The sequence below is a fragment of the Trypanosoma cruzi genome, genomic scaffold (genome assembly GCF_000209065.1).
Source record: "Trypanosoma cruzi strain CL Brener 1047053516885 genomic scaffold, whole genome shotgun sequence".
Taxonomy (NCBI): domain Eukaryota; phylum Euglenozoa; class Kinetoplastea; order Trypanosomatida; family Trypanosomatidae; genus Trypanosoma; species Trypanosoma cruzi.
Genome location: NW_001849467.1, coordinates 54595 through 73557, shown reverse-complemented (window position 1 = coordinate 73557; position 18963 = coordinate 54595). Strand labels below are relative to the sequence as shown.

Below are 18963 nucleotides of genomic sequence, written 5' to 3'. Positions count from 1 at the left end.
ACGTGTATCAAACACCCAACTCACAACACACACACACACGCAGATCCTTAAAACAAAACAAAACAAACAAACAAAAAACAAGCAAACAAACGACGATGATTGTGGAGTGCAGTGATTGCACCGCATTTTCTGAATGCGGGTTATCGCACGGCGGCAGCAGGAGCGATAATAGCGATGCCAATGCACACACACACACACACACACAGAGGCAGACACACGGACGCATATACACAGAGACACACAAATGGGTGATACTACTGCACCAAAATTAGGGAACTACGTGTCGTACTCACGGCCTTCATAAGACTCTCCTCCCACCCCACCCCATCCACGGTCCAATTCCTTCCTTTGTACAGCAATCCCGATACCTCCTTGAATGACCAAAAAGAAGAAAAAAAAAAGCAAAAACAACAACAACAAAAACAGAAAAAGAAACGAAAAAAAAAAAAAAAAAAAGATGAGAAAAGAAAAAAAAAAAAAAAGGTGGGAAAGGTGGGATGAAGGGGGGAAAAAAGGACAAGTCTAAAACCAAAGCAAACAAATGATATTTTGATTTTCGTTCTCACCAATCGGCCTCCAGTTACCACCACCAACAAGTCATAGCACACCAACGGATTCATCATCATTATTTACTTCAATCTTGTTTTGTTTTTTTTTCTTTTTTTTCTTTTTTTTGTTTTTATTTTTACGGCGACGATGCTAAGAAGTCTCGGGGAATAACGATCGTGTGTCATGCTTCTTCATTTGACAATTCCGTTTCCTCCCATTCTTTAGGCGATGACAAGAAAATCAATGGGAAATCAATGTAGAGATAAATCCTGTCCGTCCTTCTTTCTTTCCTTCCCTCCCTTCTCAAGGGGAATTTGAGGGGGTGGGTGGGTGAGTGCAATCGAGGAGTCGTGTACCCGTCGCCCTGTTACTTTCCGAAGCGGGCTGACTACACCGCAGGGTCAGCCTTCATTTCTGCCGCACGTCGACGATGTGCCGGAAGAGATTCATGAACTTTGTAGCTTTGCGTGGTGATGATTTCCTGACAAATGGAGCAGGTTGAATTCACAATGTCAAGCCCGCCTTCAAAAAAATTATTTCCGGCCGCCGTCACCTTCCGTTTCTGTTCGTCTGAAACCACCGTAATAGGCTCAATAAATGGCGGCATTTTCTGCACCAGCTTTCCAAACTGCGTGTACGTTGTCCCAGAGGCTGGTGAAGCGCTGGCGCTTTTCTGGTGGCCCTCACTTTGCAAGTGGTTCGTCACGCTAACAGGGTGGGGGGCAAGGAAGAGTCGGCAGCGGTGGCAGAACACCATCGCTCCGGGTCTTTCATGGAGGAGTTGCTTCGGTAGAATAGGGGCTCCTGCACCGTTTTTGCGAGTCAGTGGAGGATGGTTCCCAGGCGTGTCTTCTGTCGTGTCCAAAGACCCCGACTCGACGTCCCTGCAATTTCCCCTAACGTCTTCCTCCAGTCCCAACTGTGGGAGAGCGTTCTTGCTGACAGAAGCACTCACACTCATGTCGCTGCCGCCACCATTTTCAGCCACGCTCCCGCCGTCCAGAGAAGCAGGCGACGTCAAAGAGGGAGCCGCATTTGCCGTCCCATTGGGGGCCACCAACCGTGATTCTTGACTGTAAGACGGAGGGGAATGCGAGTGCTTCAGCTGGAATGTCTGAAGTGACGGTGACGGCGGCGGGACGGCCGTTGAGGATAGTGCGTCATCTACACGCAGCGGTGGGAGTGGCGGACGCGTGTATTCTCCGGTTCCTCCCATACCGCTACCAATTCTCGAACTACGCGGTGGCGTGGAATCGCGCCCGCCATGGTGTCTGTCCGTGTCAAATGACTTTTTATGCTCCACGCCTCGTTGATTCCCACGGTCAGCTAAGTCACGGAAATTATAGCCGCGCTTTTTGGCTTCACTGTGCACCACACGCAATTTGTTCTGAAGTGTCTGCACCTCTTGCTTTCGCAGTTCCAATTGTTGTGTTCGTGTCTCCAACTCTCGCTGATATTGCTGGTTCTGACGACGCAACTCCTCGACTGCAGAGACCAACTCTGCTTTCATGGCCTTGGATGCGCTATCCATCCCCGCAAATGCTACGACTTGGTGCATTTTGCTGGTCGCATTACCGCCAACATAACGTCTCGCAACACGCATGACATGGTCAACAAGAATGGGTCCATCACTGCTCATCTTTACAGTGGTGCCTGGAAGGCAATCATTCGGCTGATCCCCCACAATGGTTGCATAAAGCGCACGGTAACAAAGCTGCGTCCCAGGAACAATCCGTCTATTCCCATCGCTCATTTTTCTTTTCAAGGACTCTAATAGAATAAAATACAATATAAATATAAATATAAATATGTATATGTATATACACTTCTCAAGCAAAACAGAAAAGAACAAACAAACAAACAAAAAGCGCCTGCCCAATTCCTGCAGCCGCCCTGCAGACCTACCGCGTTCCTCCTCTATCTTTCCCCCTCTCACTCAATCTCCCTCTCCCTCCCTAACAGAATGTATGAACTTAAAAGTAAAAACAACAACACGCACAATGGAAAGGAATTACACACACACACACACACACAAGAAAAACAACAAACAAAAAAAAAAAAAAGAGAAAAGGAAAAGAGACGACATATGCACACATAAATAAACACAAGCCAAAAAAAAAAAAAAAAAAAAAAAAGCAAAAAAAAAAAGCGACCAGCGCTCTCGCCACAAGATCGGAAGGCCCGCCAATTCCTGCCCCCCTCCCTCCATTCCGTCCTTCTACCCAAAGACACGTACACCCACCACTCACACACTATCACTGAGCCACATAGGGAATAAAATGCTTCTTTCCTCCCCAACTAATGACATACTGCCCGTCGTTGTCAAGTTCCTCACAGACAAAATCAAATCCCAGCTTCAAACTCACTTGCGCCCCAACAAGGCCTTTATTCTCAGCGATGGACGTACCGCGTTGCAGGCGTTTCAATGTGGTGATTGGATGAAATAATTTCCCCTCCCGCGTGACGGTGAGAGCGGCAGGCTGGAATGGTTCCTGCAGCGACCCAGCAAACAGAAGAACACCACTCAATTGTTCTTCTTTGCAGATAAACTCGTAATCTGTAAACACAACGGGGGAATCCTGCACTTTCACAAAATTCCTCTCCATCCCGCAGAGACTCACGTACGGGAAATGCCGTAGAAACTCCTGCGGTGCCAAGCAGGTGCCGTCATCCAGACACATCACATCTGTCCCATTCTTACACATCACACCATCCGCGACACACTGCTCCAAACTGTTGTGTTGTAAACGTCGGTAGAAGAAGTCTAGAAAAGACCGGTCACGGAGGTACGTGGGACCAGATGGCATACGGGTGTGCTCAACAAGTCCTTTGATATCAAACACATGAAACAAATGACCACGCTCGTTGAGATAATAAAAGTAGCGCCTTGCTAGCGGCATGGCATCATCCCTTCTTCTTTAAGTTGTATGATTCGTACGCACGTAAGAACAGGTAGAGACGGGTATTCACACAAAAAATACACACACATTTACACATATGTACACACGTTTGCACGCACAACGTTGGGTAGAAGCCCAGGGGTCATGTTATCACCCAAAAGAAAAAAAAAAAAGCAACGTGAATAACGAGCAAAAAAGGAAAAAAACAACAAATGCCCCCTCCTTGTCCAATCGCTTCCCCTCGTCATGCCATACGGTACAGACATCCCTCTCTCTCTCTCTCTTAGCCCCTCGGCAGAAGGTTTTTCTTAATGGACTCAAAATCGACGTCCCATGGCACAAACACGACTCCACTCGGCATCGTATCAAACCGTGCGGATATGATCCACACCATGCGCTTCTTCGGCACACCTAACATCGTGCTGTTCTTCAGAAGCATCGTCAAAAAGGCCGTCAACTGTGCCTGGTTTGCCTTTATTGTGTGAACAAATCTCTGCAGGCAGTTCACAAGGTTCCCCTCCTCCCGTAACTTCCACTCGGTGTCAACACTGAAGTCAACAGGGATACTACGGCTCAGATGCTCAAGCGTAGCCACGGCGTTGTCGTGCTGCTTTTGAAATTCCTCAAGACGATGGAGATTGTCCTTTAATACGCGCAGCATCTGCCCAGTGGTCATCGTGCTGAAATTGAAGAACAAACGACCATCGCCACCGATGCGGTATCCAATCTCCTTCGTAGGATCCACCGCACTACGTAGAGTGAATGCCACGTGAATTTCTCCTCGCTTCTTCAAAAGCTCCGACTTCAAATTATACTTCCGCACGGTATTGCGTATCATCATTTCTTCCTTCATCAGTCGGAGGATAAACGCCTCTTGCCAGTCCACCCGTGACCCGATACCAGAGTCCAGTTGCAGGCGAAAAAAATGAAACATGTCTGCGACTTTCATAAGTTGTCGTTGGCGCGCCCGCAGTTTTGGGGCGTTTCCAATGCGCCAGTCACGGTGCATCTGCACACAATTCTGCCACACCTCCTGCGGGAGGGTTAAGAGAAACTCCTCCCATGCTGGCATGCGTTGCACGGAAAGAACAATGCAGCCGTCCTCCGCCACATAGTTATCCGGGGACTTGAGAGAGAAGACAATACACACACACGGCCTCATCGATCGGCCGCGGTGCACATCATACATTCGTTCAAGCCGCTCAAAGGCGGAGACGAAGCGTTCCACTGACGAATGACTCCCGGCCATGCGCAAATCAAAGGCGCGAAGGCCACGTTCACGCATATATTCCTGAACATCCGGGTCAATTTCCCCATTGGGGCCGACAAGACTCTTTGCCGGCGTGTAAGTGGAAGAGGAGCGGTCCAGGGGCTCCTGCTGTTGCGGTTGAGGACGCATCTCCGGCAACGTTACGAGGTACGTGATGCCATTTTCTTCAACGATAAGAAGAACGCCAAAACGCCGCAGCATTTCAACTGCCTTGTCTCCACGGATATACAAGACACCAGACTGGTGGAGGTGCTCGTTCTGTCGCTCGTCTGCATGGCGCAATACCGACTCGAGGTTCATCTCAACTCCCGTGCCATCGATATCAAAATCTTCATAGATGCCAGCATCGCGAAAAAGCTGCGACAGCTGCTGCTTCACAGTATTGTTTGGGGCGGCTGGGTTGATGGTGCACGTTACAGACCGCAGCGCTGTGGCTCGCCTACCGTGATGGGCTTCCTGCTGCTCGGTTAGCCAAAATGTAAAGCTTTCCGCGATTCTCTGAGGCCCGTGACTGTTGCTGTGTGCAGAACTCCGTCGGTGCATCATTGTCTCCAGGCGAATCATCTCCTCGCCATTGTGTTGTGCCTTCTGCGCGTCAACGGCCCACACGACATCCGGATGGGCACCCGCGAGCTTCAGCTTGCGAAACATCTGCGCCAATGTTTTTGATTTCCAAAAGAGCGACGACCGACGCATTTTCTAAAAATACCCACTTCTCTCGGCTATGCTTTTCTAAGCGACACACACACACACACACAGAAAGAAAAAAAAAAAACAACAAAAAGGGGGGAAACAAATAAACAAAAAAATGGAAAGAACACCTCTCCACTTCTGTGAGTGTGTCTGACGTGTAGCAACACCGCCAGAAAAAAAAAAAAAAAAGAGGAAGGAGGGAAGGAAGGAAGGATGAGGTCTTATTATCAAAAGAAAATATCGGTTGCGATTCGACGGTAATTCATTATTCTTTCACCACACCATATTTTATTCATCCACAGACACACGGAGAAGGAAAGATGTAAAAAAAAGAGAGCGAGCAAAAGGCAAAGAATCATGTAATCATTTGGCACAAAAACCGCATGTATAAATTATATGCATATGCTGGTTTTCTGCGGTGAGCTCCCAATGTCCCTTTTTCCTTTTCGTATACCTCTCTCTCTCTCTCTCTCTTTCTTTTCTACCCGCATGCCTCCTTTTTTTTTTTTTTTTCCCTCTCAATTCCACTCGTTCATGTGATTTCCCCCCTCTTCTTATCGCCACTTCCGTACGTAAAAAGTGCTCCACGCATCCCCCACAACGTGGCGACCGCCGCAATAACAGCAGTCATGGTGATGGCACCCACCACTGCGACAGCAGCCAAGGCCCATGCATCGGTGGATGCAATTTTCAAAAAAAAGAAAAAAACAAGAGAAAAAAATATATGAACGAAGTATTTTAACAATCCACACACACAAACGCACGCACGCACGCACACACACACACAGAGAGATAGAGAGACAGGGGGGGAGACAAAGTAACGAGTATACATCCGCCATGAAACCCTTTTCATTTCCTCCTCAGCTTCTCTTCCCAAGCAAAGAGAGACGCTTTTTCACCACTGGCGGAGACGGTGAGCGAGTTGCCTTGCTAATTAAACCGCCACCAATATTGGCGGTAGAAGCCGCAGCCTTGCCGTTACTAACACCTTCTTTGGCGCTTCCCGGATCGTACCGCATCGCCATTTGAACAACATCCTCCACAAAACTTAAATGTGCCATCACACGGCCCATATCCGCCTCCTTCGGCGTCCAACGCGCTTCATCCGTTTCGCGATCAAACCGCGGGTAGACATCCTTAAAGCCAAAGGACTCATACAACCGTCGAGATGCCGGCGACGCCACGCACTCCAAACGTGTACCGCTGTCGACAATTCGTTTCTGCAGCGCCATATTCAAGTAAGCACGAGTACGACCTCGTAATGCCCACTTTAGCAGGTCCAACACCATTAGCATGCGGGCAAGTCCTCTTTTCTGGTACTCCCGGTGTGTGGCACTTAACGTGATGTGTACAAAGTCAGATATGTCGGTTAGTTTTGTGCAGGATGCCATGAACGTTGTCTGATGCCTTCTGTCAATAATCCCTCGGTTTATACCACCTTTTAGTTGTGTAATTGTATGCCGTAGGTTCCCGTACACGTCCATTCCATTGGATAGAACCATGGAGACAATACGCCCGCTTTGCTTACATCGAAGCAACGTCCCTTGAACATATGAATGTGCCTGTTCCCGCACCTCCTTAAGGCAGTATGCGGGGTACTGCTCGGAAAACGTGGCTTCTTTAATGGCATCTTCGCAACACGCAAGACACTCCTTTTCCATTTTATCTGTAAGCAAAACCACAGGGAGGTCAATAACCAAGAAACCAGCCTCATGGGCAGCCCGCGTCGTGACCTTCAACAAATGACGTAGTCGCGTTACCGAGCCAAATGGCAGGTGATCTGGAACCTCGCGAAGACGTATTGGTAGTTGTCGTGGGGCGGGCGCCTGCGATTCAGAACGGAGTCGCTTATGCAGCCCCGTGCAGAAAGGGCACACATAATTATTCTCCGCCTGATACCGCCGTAACTCTGCATGGTCAACGCCCACACATGCAGGGTGACACCAATTCCGGCAACGATGGCACTCCAACAGCGTCTCCTGCGTTGACACAAGATACGCAGTGCAAACGCACCGCAATACGCCACCAACGGGCCCATCGATCGGTCCTAAAGGACTTCTTCCCTTTATGAGAGCCCGTGTAACCATACGGTTTCGCCTCGCCAACACCTGGCTCTTGGAGGAAGAAGAGAAGGTGCTGGGTATGGAACTCCTTTTTGACCTCTGCGGGGGAAGAAGCATCACCGCCCTTCTTCTCTTCCCGTTACCCCCTTTTGCGTGCGTGTATTTGTGTGTAATGCGTATGTATGTATTTATGCAAGCGTGGGACACTGAGTAAACGTACCTGTAGGTATTATTTTAATGTGTAGCTTCCCCAATCTTCATAATGGCACAATGAGAGAGAAAAGGAAACAAACAAACAAAAAATAATAAAGGCGCCAGTCGTCATCATCATCATCAAATATGCCTACGGCAGCAATTGAAAAATAAAATGGCGACATCACAACTCATGTGGGGACTCGTAAAGGGGAGAGACGAACCTCAGGCTGAAATATGCGCTCAAGTAAACAAACACATATAAAGAGAGAGAGAAAAAAAAAAAAAAAAAGAAACACGCGAATATAAACAACAACAACAACAACAACAAAGGAAAGACAAAAAAAGGATTCATAAAGCAAACACACACACAAAAAGTCTGATGATGATAAACGCTGGTCTGCGCATGCTCACGCCGCACGAGTTTGCTGGCAGACCCTCTCCTCCCTACCTCCAATGTAACGCCAACAACACAATCAGGTGAGAGCACATAAAAATCTGTAAAAAAAAAAAAAAAAAAAAAAGGGAGAAAAAGAGAGGGCACGCCAGCGCCTCATTCACCAATGACATGTGACAATCCAAACACCTCCGCACACCTTGCAAAATGCTCCAGGGCCTTCTCCAACCGAAGTTGTACGGCCAGAATGTTCTTCTCTAGCACTTTCCATGAGACGTTATTCGACGGCGTGACACGCAGCAGCTGCCCTGCCAGGGTTTGACTGTTGGATATTTTATCATCCCCATCCGCACCACCATGCGGCAAGAGGGATAAAAATGGCTTGTAGCGTTTCCCAGAAAGACACAACGCCTGACGCAATATAAACTTTGGTAGCTTACACATGGGCGTTGGCTTTGCCCCCGCTTCCCCAGCAACCGTATTTCTTGAAGAAAAATAAGGATTTTGTTGCACCTCCGCTGAATCACTATGAAGGCCCTTGCCGTGATCAAGGAGGACAAGCTGTGTTGTACCCTCTTTTACTATCACATTGGCATTATGAGTAAAACTTCTATCCTCGTTGGCTATGATGTAGTCAAAAAACAACATGGTTGCAACATCAAACATCACCTTATCAGTGGCAAAGTCGGTTTTATTGTGTTGTTTGTTTTGTAACCACAAGTCAAAGGTGTGCCGTGTGATGGGCGGCACCGCATTGCCAAACGAAACCAAGCCATCCGGCACCCACAGCTGCACACTTACAGTTAACATGTCCAAATTATTTGGGGCACGAATCCATGGCAGTTCGTCCTGAAAAAAGCGCCGCTCAGTCGCATCCGTTTCGGCCATTAACGCCTTGCGAATGATCGATTTTGGCACACGGAGAAGTTCCGTGGGCGGCACCATGCCAAGCCCCAACAGTAGTGACGTTACATAGGCGCCATACTCTGCATGGGGTTCAAGAGGAAATGACAACTGCTCAATTTTTACGATTGCACTGATCCCATTTTTATATTTAAAGCAAAGTTTGATTGTGCGGGCATCAATTTGGCGCGGTATTGCTTTTACAGAATCCCACTGGGAAAGGAATGACGCACATTTCTTACTGCGCATCGCTGCCTCAGCTCCATACATAGACTGCGGAAACCAATTTGAGCAGGCAACGGTGTCATTATTCGTGTTTGCCATTTTCGGCTCCTCACCGGAACGTGTTTTTGTTTCGAGCGGTGGCTGCGAGGAGACTTCCGAGGTGGAGGGGACAGATAAGGGGTTCTCACGATACTCCGATTCCATGATGCATGCACACAAACGACGATGCAAAAGAGCTTTCGCAGCGCATGTTGGCCTCTCTCGCTTTCCATATAAGGAGTTGAGGTGACAGGTCTGCGTCCTAACGTTGAAAGAGGGCTGGTACGGCTTTGGAATATCCCATGATGTGTAGTTGCAGAGAAATACAATACGCAACGACGTCAGAGAGTTGACACGAAGAAAGCTCAATGCTTTTTCCATGCACTTCAACCCATCCGCGCCACACGCCTCGTCGCAGGAGGCACCTTCGTCGGATTCCACCACTCGCAGCCCGGCAACTGTCACATTACGTCGCAGCACTTCTTTCCACTCCATCAACTGCACGTAACTCTGAGCTGTGTGCCGCATAAGCCACATGCTTTCCGTGGGATCGTATCCCGCAGGAGCGTTGGCATCTCGAGTTGGAGACCCAATCGCATCTCGTATTGCCATACACGTGACGTGCAACTTCTCATACGCCTCCCACCAAAGGCGATACGCTGCTCCAACTTCTTGTCCGGGTCCATTTGCTGTGGAAGAAATCGCTAAATTCGGGGGATCTTCTCTGTTATACCACGGCTTCCATCCACCGCGGTAGTGCAGTCCAATGGCACGATCAATAAGAGGGTCGCCTGAGTGGATGTGAATGCCAAGAAAGCGATCCAGCATGACGTACCGTGATTTAAAATAATCACGAATAATGCGGCCATCCCTGCTACCATGGTCTTGCTGCCGCCGATCAGTTTTCAGCTTGTGCAGCAAGACGAGAAACACTTCACGGGATGGTATCAAAAGCATAACTCCCGTCTGGAAATAACTTCCGGAATGGCTTCCAATGGCCCCCACGTGATCCTTATTGGGCAGTTTGGTGTCGAAGATTCTGTCCGGGTTGCGGATCAGCAACATGTCCCCGTCAAACATCGCCACTCGGGAGTACGAGGTGAGGTTGAATACATGCAACTTCGAAAGTGTGTCTTTTAGATTCGCTTTCGGTGCGTAAACAGACAAGTCCAAGACTTCAATGATGTGATTCCACCCGGCACAGCGAAGCCGCTCGCGACTCTCCATTGAAATCCGACCCTCCGGTACGACCAGAACGAGATCCACGGCCCCTCGCGCAGCGTAAATGGAGTGCTTCGTCAGTGAGAAGCCCACCACAAGGGCACCGTCAACATAAGCCTCACCGCTGATAACAACGACATACGCCATTTTTCTCACCGAGTTTCCCAGTTCCACTGGGTTTGTTTGCGGTGACGGCGCGTGTTGGGGTCGGCGGTGATCACTACCAGTCCCAGAAGAAGCACGCTGCAGCTTCAAGCCGGAGCAAAGGCATTCCAGCACTAGGAACATAATGAGGATTGTGCATGATGCACAAGCCAACAGGAGGCCACGATAACCCACACGGGACCACCTGTGCACTCTACGAGATTTACTGCGCCAGAAATGTAAACGCATTCTCCCCGTTTCCCTCTCAATAATGAAAAACAACAACAACAACTAAAAAAAAAAAACAACAACAAAAACTGATGACTTGTGGTCAAGCTGGACTCACTGTGCAAGCAGCCCACAGAGACAAAACTCGGAATCCCAATTATGAGGGGTAATTGCTAAGTAGTTAACCACCTACCTGCTTCCTTTCTACCTTCGCCTTCGCTGCGTGGGGGGACCAGCGGCAGCGGCCGTGGACACAAGTCAAGGCGGCAAATCTGATGGATGGAGAAGGGAAAAAAAAAACAAAAACAACAACAAAAAACCAAAAATGAATTCGAACGGGGTGCATGTGGGCGGGGAAAACAACAGTAGCAACGAAGAATTATATCCTTCTATCAAAGCAATGGGCTCGCGCCTCTCTGCAAATAGAAGCGTGCACATTTACCCACACGGAGAGAGAGAGAGAGGGGAACTCCACGCCCACCCCTCCTGTTGTTTTTTCTCCTTGTCTCACAGGCCCAGCATGAGCTCGTCATTTTCCTCGGCATACTCCTCAGGGAAGGGCTCCAGAAGATCCGGCCCAACAAGATCAAAGAAGCGATGCTGCAGAACATCGCCCCAACCACCCCTGAAGCCAATTCGCTGTTCTGGGCTGCGCTGGATCAATCCTGCGAGCAGGTCTCCAAGGGCATCCCAAACCCTATCAGCGTTGTGAGGGCCTTTTGCGCCTCCGTAGCGCTGCTTTACGAGGGAACATCCCTCCATTGCCTTCGCTTGCAGTTCTTCCCGTGTGTATTTTCCGCTGCGCTCCGCAAAGGTGCCTAGACAAGGACGACCTGTTAGAAGTTCGAGGAGAAAGGCACCGAATGCCCAAAAGTCCACCATAAACGGATGCTTTAGAACAGCTTCCGTCCCCGGCGTTTGTGTGGTGGAAAAGAGCTCTGGTGCTCGTAGATGAAATGTAATACCCCTCGCCAGCTCTTCTACTTCAACGGCGCGTCTCTTTTCAGAGACAGCAACACCGCTGTGCACAATCACGGCACTGGCGAAGTCTACCAGCCATACATGACCCTCACTCCCAAGGAGGACATTCGGCAGCTTGAGATCACCGTACACAACACCCTTGCTGTGTACATGTTGCAACACATTGGCAACCTGATGTGCAACTTGCACGGCTATTGACCAACGAAGGACCGGGAAACTGTAAAAGAACCGATCCAAGGAGGCAGCCTTAACGAATTGTGTGACAAGAACGGGAAGACGCCGTACCCCACGGTGGTGCTCCTTCGCAAGGAAACGCGAAGTGTCAAATGCATCCTCGATACATTCCACAAAGACGGGAATGGATGGATGAGGACACACAAGGGCGTAAACCCTCGCCTCGTGTATCGTTGGGTGCACCGTGCCATCGCACAACGATGTTGTTGCACTTTCCCTATCTCCTTCATGATCGACACGTAATCCTTCTTCTCCTCCTCCTCCTCCTCTTCTCCGTGAGGCAAGTGGCAACGGTGGCGCTGATGTTACTTTCAACGCCACCGGGCCCGAATTGTATCGGGGGTGACAACCCTGCCTGAACACTGCCGTGCACGAGAGAATGGTGACGAGGGTGCTGTAGTCATACATGCGGTTCAGAGGCCACGTACCTCTACACACACAACCAAGGAGAGATAGATACATAGATTGATAGAGAGAGAGAGAGAGAGTAAAAGGAAAAAAAAAGAATTATAGACACCTGACAAAAAATGATAGTAACAAACAAAAACAACAAAAGACAGACAAATGAACCCAACAACGAAGTGAGGAGAGTCCACTCAGACACACACACACACACAAAAGAAAAAAAAAATTTGACCCCTTTCGCCATTCCCCTTTACGCTCAAAAAAGGACTAATTAGTCGCTACTCTTCTTTTTTCTTTTCTCTTTTTCCTTCTTTGCCTTCCCTCACATCAAAGTGAGCAGCAACGAAGAAAAAACAAACAAAAAAACAACAACAAAAAAAGAGCCACAACGCCGTTTCTATAATAATAATAATAATAATAATAATAATAACGATTGTAGTAGTAATAATTCTCTTCCTCCCTCTCACTCTCTCTCTCTCTCTGTGTGTGTGTGTGTGCGTGCGTGCGTGCAAGCCGTCCACCAAGACATTCCACGGCAACCGGCTGGAGGAGAGACGAGTTGTCAAGTGACTCAATGAGAGGAGACGCACAGGCGAAAAAAAAACAAAAAAACACAAATTCGCTTCCGACACACACACGCACACCACCAACAACAACAACAACAATAAACCAACAAAACAAAAAAAGGGAAATGGCCCTGTCGAAAACACACACACACAAAAAAAAAAAAAACATTAAGTCTTTGGGTTTGTCCTCATCCCTCCCTTCCTCTCCCTCATCCACGCGGTATGAGAGAACACGCTGGGACGGGGGAAAAGAGAGATAAACCAAAAAGAAGACAGGATACCACTCCCTGTGGATTATTTACACATAAATATCCATGCATCATGAAGAAGCAGCCGCGTGAATGGGAATGGCAGGGAGGAGCAACGACGACAAAAAACGACGCTCCCCCCCCCCTTTTTTTTTTCAATGATAAAAGTGGCGATTATTTTCGTCGCCTCAAATAACCCAAATAAAATTGGTCTGCGAGTCCACAGAAAAAGACCGCATTTGTGAAGAACCATCCAAACAACCGGCACACAAAAACACAGACACAAACACACAGAGAGAGCGAGCGAGCGAGAGAAAAAGAGAAAGAGAAAAAGAAGGAGAAAGAAAGAGAGCGCATTTAATAAAAAGTAAACGGGGAAGAAAAAACCAAAAAACAAAAAAAGATGAAAAGAGGCAAAATTATTGACGAAAACAACAACGACCCATTGAGAGAGACCCTTGTTGTTTTTTTTGTTCTGTAGAGGGTGGCGGGTGAATTTGTGTCTACAGGCCTAAGCACACACAAGCACTCACTCACACTCTCAATTCCTCTTTTTTTTTTTCTTTGAAACGAGGATTCCAGTGGTTTGTGCTTTCGCTTCTTACATTTCTGCCAGTACAACGCCCTGCACCACTCTTCTCTTCCCCAGTCTACAAATCCATCACCAGCCCCGCACACGTGCCACTTCTTCCTCGTATACTCACAGCGGACGTCCCCGGCCGGAGGCGAAAGGTGGCACATCGTGGGGTCCCTTCGGACGAGCAATACCCAGGGATGAGTACTTGCTGCGCATCTCCCCCCAGTGACGTATGCCTTTGAAGTCCATCGGTCGCAGAGCTCCGGGTGTGGCCTGCGTCCAGTTCAACGGCGTGGTCTGGCTGGGGCGTAGCGCCGGTGACTGGCGGTCGTTTCCTGGAAGGATGCGCTTCACCGTCACTTTTTGCTCGGTGAGGTCGAAGGAGAGGCCGTAAGAGTGGCAAAGCTGCTTCAACAACTTCAATTCATCCTTTGTGAGGTCGCTGCGTTGATATATAAAGCCTTCGTGTTCCGTGCTGACGCGGAGGTCGCGGACCAGCTGCTGAAGAGAAGCCTCGCTCTCCCGTTCCGCGGTTCCCTTTTCCTTCTTTTTAAACTCCACCTTAAGTTGGCGCGATCCAATGAAAAACCGTTCAAGGCGCAACTTACTTTCCTCCGCGACCTCGCGATTGGGGTACTTCACAAAGACAACATTTTTGAACACCCCCCGTTCACCGCGATGCAGACGGATGTAAGACGGCTTCTGTGGGATGACCTTCTCAACTTCCTCAATGATGCGTTCCGTTTTCGCCAGGCTGGGAAGCCCCTTTAGGACCAGTGAGGAGTTCAGGATGGAACGGTTGCGAGCTACAACCATCACCGTCGCTTGCGGCCACTTTTTCTGCAGCCACTCACTGGCCTTCTCTGCCTCGCCACTCTCGGCATAAAGAAGCGAGATCAGATGCCCCTTTGAAAGTATTTCGGAGGGGACGGACGGTGGAAGGACCAAGTCTGGAGGAGGAGCGTCGCCTGGTGAATCGTCGCTGTCGTCAGCCGGCGTCAGTACAGCCGCTCCTGACGCTCCCACCATTGGCGTACGAAAGGGTGAAAGAGTCACAGCAGGATGGTTTGACTTCTTTGTTGTTGTCGCCAAACCATCCCCTGAAGCTATTGCTACTACAGCTGCCTCTGCTTCAGATGAAGAAGTCCCTATTCTCGCATCGGCAGCGGCAATTGTGACAGTATTAGTGTTATTAGGATTATGGTTATTAGTATTATTATTGGTAGTACTACTGTGGTCTCCTCCTGGTGGCATCGGCGCTTTTGTGCCAGTTGCAGCCGTCGCAGTGGCACCAATACCACCGGCATTTTCCGTGTTGCCAAGCTCCATGCCGCCCGACAACGCCCCACAATTACGTCGGGTAAACAGGGCGTACGGCGTTCCAATGTCGTAGGCACGAAGTGGCATCGTTGCGTTACATTGCAGCTCCGAGTTGAGCGTGGCGAACGAGACTCCCTTTGGAAGCACACAGTTCAAAAAAAAGTCATCCACATCTTGTTGCCGCTGAACCAGTCGATTTTTCCCACGACGCCCCCTGCGTGAGCGATGCCCCCCTTTGACTTGCGAAGCACCGTCCTTGTCACACTGGGCCTCCGGTAAAATGGCGGGACTCGGTACCATCGGCTGTGTTGCGGCGGCAGTCTGCGGCGAGTCCCGCCAGGAGCTGATGGCGAACATCTCCTTCTGCTTTGCCAGCGGAATGAACTCTGGATGCAGCGGCATTTTTTATATTTTAACAACCTTGTTTATATATATATATATATATATATATATTTTCCTCTTCTTTTTATTCAATTTAAAGTCTCTCTTTTTTTTTTTTTTTCTTTCGTTTTGTGTGTTCTATAATTTTCCTGCTTTTCTTTTTCTTTTTTTGTTTATTTTATCTGTCGGTTTTTTTTTTTTTCGCCCCTCCGCTTACCCTTCGGTTGTCTTTTATTTTTGTTTCTTTTGTTTTTGTCCGTTCCGCGACGGGGGTTATGGTTCTCTTCTCCTTTTCTCCGCCCAGTTGCGTGTCGTCGGGCCTCTTTCCTCCCTGCTGCCGTGCAGCTGGGCAAACACGAGGACTCAATGCGACTGCGGTGCCTGTCGTACTTCTCGCTCCCGGTGCTGACGGCCGCCGCCACACGCACGGAGGGAATGAGAGAGAGAGAGAGAGAGAGGGGGAAAGGGAGAAAAGAGGAAAGGAGGCTATTGCGGTGCGCCCCTCCTGACTTCTATCCCCTGTTCCCGGTTTCCTGCCAAACTTTCCGCTCCGCCCGCTGCGCTGCTGCCGGATGTGTGCGTGTCTGTCTGTGTGTGTGTAGGTGGGGGAATGAGGGAGGGAATTATACGCACGCAGAGCAAACAACACTCCAGCGACGGTTCCGGGGGTCTCAAGTGCGAGCGATCCCCCAAATGCGGCAAGGTACAAAATGGCAGCCGACAAGGGGATTCCGCGCAGTGCTGGGAAGTGAAGCAGCAACCACCTCCCCTCCCCCGGGCGTATTCGATCCGCAAGCGAGAGCCAAAAAAAAGCTTGAGCCTTTTATTTGCCGCGCACGTACCTTAAATGTATATGTTGTTGGGCAGCAGCAATGGAAGGAGAAGAGGCGCTAGTTTACAGCAAAAAAAAAAAAAAAAGAACTCGCAATTGAGTAGGAGCAGGAGGAGGTGGCCACCTCAAATTACAGGCGCAGAGAGCCACACACACACACACATGTGTGTGGGTAGTGGACAAACGGAGGCACACGCACGTATCCCTCTGGGCAAGACACTTGCAACTTCTCCTCTCCATTCTTTTTTGTTTTTCCTTTTTTTTCCATCTTCTTTTAATTGGCGCTTCTCACACGTCGTCTAATTATCATTATTAATGTTATTTTTTCCTTTTTTTTTTCTTTTCATTGTTTTCGTTGAAACATTCTCGCACACACGCAGCTTAAATGACGGCTGTGCACCAAACTCAACCACCCACCGCTGCTCCCCTCGCAGGCTGCGTGCCAAACAAACACCGCCCTCCTCGCCCTCTTTCACTCTACCACCACCACCACCACCAACAACAACAACAACGCCCTGCTAACGAGACTCACAGTAACAACCCTGCAGGAAGAACAGGAAACAACAAATATCGCATCGTAGACACACACCACACACCAGACACACACTCTTTCTGTTTCTTGTACTCCAATGTATAAATGTGACTGCGTGCATGCATTTAGTTCAGAGAGTGGATCTCTAAGTTTTGCTCTGTCGCCATGTTCTCATCAAGAAGGAACTTTTTAATCTCCTCGCTCCAGTTGCCCTGCAGTTGAATGACAGTGCCCGCATCCGGCGTCACAATGACGGTGCCGTTGCAACCCCATCGCCGCTGGAACTCACGGCTGATGCGGCGGAAGTTGAGCGCCTGGTTGAGTCCCTGCACGGACGTAACAAACTTCTTCCCTTTACGCTGCTGCACACGAATGTGCACCTTCTGCGCCTCCAACGCATCCTGCACGGAGCGTTTCTGCTGATCCACGAGGTTAGCGAGCTCGTTGTTTAGCATCACTTGATGTAACTGTGAATGAAAAAATTTTTTTTATTGACTTCGCCCTGGCCTGTTTTTTTTTTTTTTTTGTTTGTTTGTTTGCCCCCGCCCGCAAAGAGAGAGAGAGAGAGAGAGAGAGAGCCTTTATTTTTTTCTTTTCGTTCCTTCCTTCCCCTGCGGATGTTTCCGTGAACACGCCACATTTCAAACAAGACATGTATGCAGGGGAAAGAGCGATAAAAGACAAAAAAAAAAAAACAAAAAACAAAGAAGGTGAGAAGCTGCGGTGTCCATAACAACAACAACAACAACAACAAGAAAAACGAGGGAAAACACCCTCATCCTTCCACAACATTTGCCGCGGCCATCCACAGTCACTTGCACACAAACTGGAGAGAAAAAAAAAAAGGAAAGAAACCGAAATAAGCCACTATGGTGGGAAGACACCACATTCGATGCAACGGCGAGGGAGTTATGGGAGCTGACGGAGAGGCATAAAGGAAAGAAAGAAAGGTGCGGGGGACTGCACCACTCTCACCCAGCGACGCCACGCTTTGATTCCATTATTTATTTAAAATTTTTTTTACGTCTGGAACATCCGTGGCAAACAGGTAGAGAAGGATATCACCACCGGCACACCGAACTGCTCAAGTACACTTCGGCTACTTGTGTAGAGGAGACGCTGCGGCACCTCCTCGCCCTCTTCAAACCCCGCTGGCGTGGCCGCGGGCCGTGCACGGCTGCCGTGCAGACGCCGACGCTTCGCCACGGAATGTCCCACGTTGTACGCTGACGCACCCCCTGCCGAAGAAATCAACATCGTCCCCACCGAGTCGTGTTCCCCCTTTGCAACGCTTGCCGCGGCCGCCGCCGCACGAACCTCACGGGCTCTTTTATGCGCCATTTGCAGCCGCTCCTCAAGCGGTATTGTTGACGGCGGCCGAAGTCGGAGAGCAGCCGTCTTCGGTGCGTCTGCCGCGGCGGCGCCTTTGCGTTGCAACACGTTTCCTCCCATGCGTCGCCGTGCACGCTGTCGCTCCTTCTGCCGCTCCTCCCGCTCCTCTCGCCGCAGCATTGCCTCCGTCGTCACCTCCGTGCCGTCCAATACGCCCTCTACCTCCTCGTCCGAAAAGTCGCTGTCAATCTCATCCATCGCCTCCTCCCCGCTGCTGCTAAAAGTACTGTCGGTCGTTGCGTCACTTAAGTCATTCAGCAGGTTCTCCTCCTCCGAGTTCAGTCCCTTCTCAAGAAGCTCCTGCAGCAAAGTGCCGCGGTTGGCACGCCGCGGCCGCCGACCGTCCTCCACGTCCCACTTCCCATCGTCAGCAGCACCAGTGCTCATTGTATTTCCTCTGCAGCCCGACTGCCACCACACCGCAATCTATATATCTCTTCGTTGAGCTCACTTGCGATGATGGCAAACAAACACACACACACAGAGAGAGAGAGAGATAGAGAGATAGAGATAGGGACGTCAAAAAAGGTGTAGTAAATAAAGAGGTAGGAATAGAAAAAAAAAAAAAAAAAAAGGAGCCTGCGAGTTCTCAAGACAAAAACAGGCAGAGAGAGAAAGGAAAACAAAAAAAAAAAAAAAAAATCTTGAGAGGGATGCCGGGTGAAATAAAA

General features: G+C 49.3%; 9 protein-coding genes across 9 annotated transcripts, besides 35 other annotated features; all 9 read right to left on the bottom strand.

The window, feature by feature from the left end:
- Positions 1-18963: part of a sequence feature (heterozygous, Esmeraldo-like haplotype) that runs on past the window's edge.
- Positions 61-91: a microsatellite.
- Positions 184-243: a microsatellite.
- Positions 383-482: a sequence feature (T-rich).
- Positions 644-687: a microsatellite.
- On the bottom strand, positions 938-2302 carry Tc00.1047053508515.100 (hypothetical protein, conserved; the record flags this gene model as incomplete). The annotated part of the gene is made up of 1 exon (XM_810383.1): positions 938-2302. One exon carries the CDS (start codon positions 2300-2302, stop codon positions 938-940), a length of 1365 nt encoding a protein of 454 aa, XP_815476.1.
- Positions 2327-2359: a sequence feature (AT_rich).
- Positions 2460-2505: a sequence feature (GA-rich).
- Positions 2563-2583: a microsatellite.
- Positions 2584-2629: a sequence feature (T-rich).
- Positions 2661-2697: a microsatellite.
- On the bottom strand, positions 2805-3449 carry Tc00.1047053508515.90 (hypothetical protein, conserved; the record flags this gene model as incomplete). The annotated part of the gene is made up of 1 exon (XM_810382.1): positions 2805-3449. The coding sequence occupies one exon, from the start codon at positions 3447-3449 to the stop codon at positions 2805-2807; it is 645 nt and encodes a 214-aa protein (XP_815475.1).
- Tc00.1047053508515.80 (hypothetical protein, conserved) lies at positions 3733-5415 on the bottom strand (the record flags this gene model as incomplete). The annotated part of the gene is made up of 1 exon (XM_810381.1): positions 3733-5415. The coding sequence occupies one exon, from the start codon at positions 5413-5415 to the stop codon at positions 3733-3735; it is 1683 nt and encodes a 560-aa protein (XP_815474.1).
- Positions 5477-5537: a sequence feature (T-rich).
- Positions 5603-5626: a microsatellite.
- Positions 5867-5890: a microsatellite.
- Positions 6160-6199: a microsatellite.
- On the bottom strand, positions 6273-7592 carry Tc00.1047053508515.60 (hypothetical protein, conserved; the record flags this gene model as incomplete). Its single annotated transcript, XM_810380.1, has 1 exon — positions 6273-7592. One exon carries the CDS (start codon positions 7590-7592, stop codon positions 6273-6275), a length of 1320 nt encoding a protein of 439 aa, XP_815473.1.
- Positions 7917-7963: a sequence feature (T-rich).
- Positions 7976-7998: a microsatellite.
- Positions 8170-8201: a microsatellite.
- Positions 8221-10845, bottom strand: Tc00.1047053508515.50 (glycogenin glucosyltransferase, putative; the record flags this gene model as incomplete). Its single annotated transcript, XM_810379.1, has 1 exon — positions 8221-10845. The coding sequence occupies one exon, from the start codon at positions 10843-10845 to the stop codon at positions 8221-8223; it is 2625 nt and encodes an 874-aa protein (XP_815472.1).
- Positions 10871-10914: a microsatellite.
- Positions 11115-11142: a microsatellite.
- Tc00.1047053508515.40 (protein kinase, putative) lies at positions 11332-12501 on the bottom strand (the record flags this gene model as incomplete). The annotated part of the gene is made up of 1 exon (XM_810378.1): positions 11332-12501. One exon carries the CDS (start codon positions 12499-12501, stop codon positions 11332-11334), a length of 1170 nt encoding a protein of 389 aa, XP_815471.1.
- Positions 12283-12311: a microsatellite.
- Positions 12487-12545: a sequence feature (CT-rich).
- Positions 12844-12893: a microsatellite.
- Positions 12894-12926: a microsatellite.
- Positions 12927-12954: a microsatellite.
- Positions 13085-13128: a microsatellite.
- Positions 13568-13610: a microsatellite.
- Positions 13959-15557, bottom strand: Tc00.1047053508515.30 (hypothetical protein, conserved; the record flags this gene model as incomplete). The annotated part of the gene is made up of 1 exon (XM_810377.1): positions 13959-15557. The coding sequence occupies one exon, from the start codon at positions 15555-15557 to the stop codon at positions 13959-13961; it is 1599 nt and encodes a 532-aa protein (XP_815470.1).
- Positions 15017-15070: a microsatellite.
- Positions 15582-15608: a microsatellite.
- Positions 15643-15738: a sequence feature (A-rich).
- Positions 15974-16007: a microsatellite.
- Tc00.1047053508515.20 (translation factor SUI1, putative) lies at positions 17026-17355 on the bottom strand (the record flags this gene model as incomplete). The annotated part of the gene is made up of 1 exon (XM_810376.1): positions 17026-17355. The coding sequence occupies one exon, from the start codon at positions 17353-17355 to the stop codon at positions 17026-17028; it is 330 nt and encodes a 109-aa protein (XP_815469.1).
- Positions 17453-17478: a microsatellite.
- Positions 17632-17654: a microsatellite.
- Positions 17900-17923: a sequence feature (AT_rich).
- Positions 17921-18679, bottom strand: Tc00.1047053508515.10 (hypothetical protein, conserved; the record flags this gene model as incomplete). The annotated part of the gene is made up of 1 exon (XM_810375.1): positions 17921-18679. One exon carries the CDS (start codon positions 18677-18679, stop codon positions 17921-17923), a length of 759 nt encoding a protein of 252 aa, XP_815468.1.
- Positions 18775-18803: a microsatellite.
- Positions 18828-18934: a sequence feature (T-rich).